The sequence below is a fragment of the Pundamilia nyererei genome, unplaced genomic scaffold, assembly GCF_000239375.1.
Source record: "Pundamilia nyererei isolate P.nyererei 1_Seehausen unplaced genomic scaffold, PunNye1.0 scaffold00294, whole genome shotgun sequence".
In the NCBI taxonomy this organism is placed as follows: Eukaryota; Metazoa; Chordata; class Actinopteri; order Cichliformes; family Cichlidae; genus Pundamilia; species Pundamilia nyererei.
This window is the reverse complement of record NW_005187695.1, coordinates 559,440-564,917: the sequence shown is the minus strand read 5'-3', so window position 1 is coordinate 564,917 and position 5,478 is coordinate 559,440. Positions and strand designations below refer to the sequence as shown.

The following is a 5,478-nucleotide window of genomic DNA, read 5'->3' as shown; positions in this document are numbered from 1 at the left end:
CAGCTCCACAGTGAATCATCTTCCACCATTTAATCCTTGCCTCTGCCTTCATTTGCTTTCTCTTCTTCATTTTCAAAGCCATCCTACAGCCTGCAGACACCCAATCCTGCCCAGCTACATTCTGTCTTTCCGACTGTTCCTTTTGCATAAGATATACTCCCGCACTGTTGCATAAAGCCTTCTGTCTTGATGAAATGTTCACTTTAGCCATGTCCAGCCTTTTGGCACAAACTACTACCATCTGTCCTTCTGCACTCCTCTCCTTATCACCATACCTACCAACACCTGTTCATCTACAAGTTCACTCCAATCGTCATTCCTCCCTGCAGATTACAGTATATTGATCTAGTTCCACTATCACAGTGGCATACTAGCTTACTGAGAAGGTAATGAATTTCTTCTGGTACAACATTCATCATAGGCAACGGTGTGCCTAACTTAAAGTTTAAATGGATGGCTGAGAATTGTCTGCATTTTCCAGCTGCCTTCACACTTAGCACGACTCGTTCTGACATTATCAGCAGCCTGCCTGGTGCTCTGATTTACAGCTTTCTGTTCCCTCCGTGGATGTTTTGAGCCCTGTGTTGTCTGCAGCTACAGGCTGTTTACAGTAGCTCCCCACAGGGCGGGACACGTCGACCTTGAGCCACGCTGACAGTGAAGTGCAGCCAGACTGTCGATGAATGAATCTGTCTTTCCAGCTTTCGCCCTTCAAAGGGCGCTCAGCTGTTTTAAACCCTAGCCTGTCCCGTCCCACAACATGTTTCCAAAAAGGAAACCCATCCCCATCCAGTGGAAAACATTTCAACTCCGTCTATCTGCCTCTATTTTAAGCTACCGAGGTCCAGAGATTCAACGTGAAAGCAGCGTAGTTGATCCAGCACGAGACAAATCCACGAGAAAGTTTTCGAATCGGTGTCAACTTACGCTGAAAGTCCTGCGGGCCTCTCAGAGGGAGGAAGGTTTGAAAGAGCCGGCGGAAAGCTTCATGGTCGAGACACAAAAGATTTCCAACCAGAAAAATCTCCACCGGGAACTGAGCCGGAGCTGCGTTGCAACACACCGGAGAGGAGGAGGAGAGGTGGGTGTCACCTTAGTGACGTCACCGGTCATACCTGTTAAAGAGCAACAGCTGGAGCGAGTCAGTAAAGATCGTTACTGCTCTCGTGTGGCTCTGCGCTGACTCGTAGGCCCACTGCCACGCCTGCTTTCACTAATGTAATGAGACACGCAATCGGCCTTTCTGTTATGGAAGCATTTTTAATTTTAGCATTACTGTACTTTTCATGTGTTTTTATTTATATATTTAACACTCGTTAGTAGTAGTGTTACACAATAAGTGGATCTAAAATCATTAATTATTACAGATCCACCTTTTTAGTAATTCAGCTGCAGGGTCAAATACCAAGTTATTTCTATGCTATTCTGTCACAGAATCTAATCTGGATGTAAGGAATAATCATGAGGGGGAAAACTGCGTATGGAAGATTAAATATATTGAATTTTTTCCTATAAAAATGAAATGAAATGAAAAATATATTAGCTAATCACAATTTAAAGTGAGATTCTGAATCAGTAACTCTTGTTGGAGAAAATGAATTGGATTAAGTGACTGATCACACTCCACCATGACGCTTTAATCTAATCATGGGTGAAGTGTCAGCAGTGGGACAAACTGCATGTAAAATCTAAGCCAGGTCAAAGAGCCGGTTTAGATTTTCACTGCTGTTTAACTAGATTCAATTTCATCACAGCACTGCGCTTTAAATATGCTGAAAATATGTTGACTTACAATAACGACTTCAACTAGACGCTGGAGAAAAGTTTGGCAGAAGCATAATTTGCTGGTTTACATTCAAAAGTAATTAAGTCTCTATTCTTATGAGCAAAGCTAAATTTGACAATCGTAGGTAGCGTCATAAATCTGCAGTTAAAGTCACAGAAAAGCATGAAAATATGAGAAATTTCTGAGAATGCACTTTAGAAAAAAGTTCATATAATAAAGTCATTCAGGTCATTAGCTGGACTGTACAGTCTGGGGGAACCAGACCAAGCATTGCAGAGGTGCACGTTCTCGTGAAATATGTTAATGCAATAATGAAATGCACCTCATGAAGAGGAAACTAGGAAATAGCTTTGATATAAATACATTGTTATAAATTACAATACAGTGAGTGATTAATCAGGAGCTCAGCTATGCATACAGCCGATTCTTCACCTCTGTGGGTGTGATGCTGACAGTAAGCACACAGTGGACAGGAAGTCTCATTTACTTATACTCTGTACTCCTGAGTATACTACTTCCTCTCTCCTTGTATATCTTGCTCACCTCCTGCCCTCACACCGCCATCTGAAGGTGCACAGAGCGGAAGTGAGGATGTACAGAATGAGAAATGAGAGCAGCAGCTGCGCCCAATATTCAAGACATTTCCATGAAGGACTTCTCAAGGTACAAAAAAGGATCACAAAGTTTTGGCTGTGTACAAAATGCACTTTCTGTGAATCAGACAAAAACAACAGTTTAAAAGATGTTTCATAGATAATTATTATCAACACTGATCAGTGGAAAACATTAAATAAGATGGCTTATAAAGAGATAGTTCATCATAACCTGAAAGCTGATTATAAATGCAACATATACACTTATATAAGCAAATCATGTTAATAAAATAAAAACCTTTTAAAAAAATTACAGCAGTCAGTTGTGCAGTATGAATAGTGCAGTAAGCACAAATCCTGCACATTTGCACAGACAGGAGTTAAATCATTGTTTTCTTTGATTGCACAAAAAGTTTTCACATCTGGACGGACGTCCACGCTTTTACTGTTGGAGAGTTTTTATGTGAGCCACTTCTCCATGCAGTTCCTGAACACTGTGAAGTTGGAGTGCCAGGTTGTGTGCTTCACCCCCGAATGAACACACGTCACCAAGTCGCCACGTTGGTCCAGCGTCTTCAGCCCAAACGCATCGTTCAGGTAAAACTGAGAGAGCAGAAGGAAATGACATGATTCAAGTTGTGTTTTTGAATGAACACAGTGGAGGGTCTGCAGTGAAAGTAGTAGAGATATTAAAAAATTCAAGTTTAGTTTAACACATTTGCAATAAAATACATTCAGCTAACATTTTATTCTCTACAAGAGAGCAGTCTAACACAGCAGTCCAGCAGGAGGAGCCTTTTTGTGTTGGTCTCTGTAACATCCTTTAGTTTTGAGTTCTTTCTTAAACTTCCTGTGCCTACTTCTGGTTTTCTTTGTGTGCTCATTCTCATTTCTCACATTTGTGCCCCTTCGATCCTCCTACCTGTTTATCCAGAAAACAATGTCATTGCCCCATTTTGAAGAACGTCTCGATTCCTAAAACACGTCTGGTGACAGACAACAGAGGAGGCTTGCTGCAGGAGCTACGACTGAAGACGCACAGGCGCATCCTTTTTCAAAAGCATTTTTTACCTGTGATGCATGATAGAGGTGTGATGCGCTGCTGGAATATGTTGGTGGGAGGAGAACTCCAAAATGAAGTATTCCTACCTTTGGAGCATCTGCACAAATTGTATGTTCTGTTCCCTGCCTGACTCCAGCCTCTGCCTTCCACCTCTTCCTCCTCTTCCTCCTCTGGCTCAGCTTTGAAACCTCTGCACCTAGCTCCACCCGTCTCTCCCTTCATCTCTCCTCAGCAGACTGAGCCACCTTCCTTTCAGCCTCAATTCCACCACCACTCCCTCCCCATCAACCACCCTGAGTATTTTTATTTTGTTAATAAAATGATCTGTTCATCCTTAATTTCCTCCCTTCAACATTTGTGTGTGTGTTAAAGAAAATGTGTATAATATCCTGCCACACTTGCATGCTGTGAATGTCACTAAAAGTAGCTCTGCTATGAGATAATAAGATACAGCAGACAAACGATTCAGCTTTGCCACACATCCATCCATCTATTCTCAATTCATAAATAAAACATGGACTGTATAATGCAGCACAACTAAGAAACACCACCAATTTCCACAAAGCTGAATCAACACCTCTGTAACAGACTTAATATTATGTCAGTCATTAAGTGAAAACCTACAGCAGGACTGTGTTTTTAGCTACACCTCAATAAAAATGAAGTGTGTTGTACAGGCAGCACTTCAGTTTGCCACTAACCTCCTGCTTCTGCATTTCTACGACGTTTTCGCTGCTGTCATAGAATCCGAAGTGGCTGCACAGAAAAAAGGAAACAGTTGTTTCAGGTAAAGATGTTTCAGAACTTTTACCACAAACTGATCACTTTGCAAACACATCGAAGGCTTTGCTGGTAAAAACTTTGTTGTCTCCAAACCGAGTATCTTTACTTAAGTGTAGTTTTAGTATAGGATAGAATAGAATAGCCCTTTATTGTCATTGTACATGTATAACGAAATTGTGCGTGCTCCACATAACTGTTCTGGAATAAAGTTTTATTAGCAGACAGCAGGAATAAATAGCAATCAGAAGAAATGTGCACAAACATAAGAGAAAGGCACACATTTGAGAACAAAACAGTTGCAAAGTGCAAAGAAAAGACTTGGTCTGGCCTGAGTGATGAGGGTTACTCAGACCCTGGCTCAGAGCGGTGAGGTGAGTGGGGGGATGAATGGCTCAGGGGGAGGAACTGTTTGTGTGTCTGAAGGTGGGACCTGACTGACCTGAGTGCAACTGAATACAAATATTGTACTTTGAATCCAGTATTGAAAAGGACCGACATGCATCTTAAGGTGACCATCACATAAAGTGCTGCTTTGTGGCCCACAAGCAGCAGAATGCACTACAGGAAATTTTGTTCCTCCAAAATTCATGTCAGGATTTTTTCGATTGATTGAAAGCCAACAGAAGGAAATTGATGGGTCGATTTTTTTCCAAACAGTCTCGTCAGTGTGACATAATGAGCCACCTCTCATTTATAAAATGTAAATGAAAGAGAACAAAGAGTGTGCGCTGTAAAGCTGATGACAGTGAGACCTTGACTGCCACGGTGTGATGACACCATCATCCGGTCCTCCAATTAGCACCAACTTCTCGATTTGCAGGAAGTTTTCCCTCCACGCTGTGAAAGGAAAAGCCAAAGGCATGAACGTTTGTTTTTGTGCTAACCAGTGCATATGATGACTAAACCAGATCCAATACCTTTCATGTCACTGTGAGGTCGTTCACCATTAAGGAGAGGCAGAAAGATGTTGTTCCGCAGGTAGCTGAGTCTTTGGTGAGGGTCTGTGGACAAAATATGTTTTATCTTTCAGTAAATGTGCAGACTGTCTTCAGTTAAATCTGAAGAACTCTTGTTTTCTCACCGTTCCAGTAGTCACAAATAGACACTTTTTGACCGAGTTTGTTGTAGCAGATAAAATGCACATTCTTCTTTAAGGTTTTGTGGAATACCTTCTGCAGGTAGTCTGTGTCTGTGGAGTAAGAGGATAAGATCAAGTTCATCTTAAACATCCTGGTGAATAATGAGAAGTGTGT

At 41.6% G+C, this 5,478-nt stretch overlaps 2 protein-coding genes across 2 annotated transcripts in view; both read right to left on the bottom strand.

Moving 5' to 3' along the window:
* LOC102209620 (uncharacterized) overlaps nt 1-1,081 on the bottom strand; it is a 13,087-nt gene extending 12,006 nt beyond the window's left edge. Inside the window, exon 1 of the mRNA XM_005750969.2 lies at nt 928-1,081. The gene's annotated coding sequence lies outside the window, so the exon portion shown is untranslated. The remainder of the gene's footprint in view (nt 1-927) is intronic.
* An 898-nt stretch (nt 1,082-1,979) lies between these two features.
* On the bottom strand, nt 1,980-5,454 carry LOC102213351 (lysosomal thioesterase PPT2-like). The gene is made up of 5 exons (XM_013915373.1): nt 5,307-5,454; nt 5,143-5,226; nt 4,978-5,062; nt 4,144-4,198; nt 1,980-2,982 (listed from the first exon to the last, which is right to left on the bottom strand). Exons 1-5 carry the CDS (start codon nt 5,452-5,454, stop codon nt 2,839-2,841), a joined length of 516 nt encoding a protein of 171 aa, XP_013770827.1. The 3' UTR covers nt 1,980-2,838.
* Nucleotides 5,455-5,478: the final 24 nt, after the last annotated feature.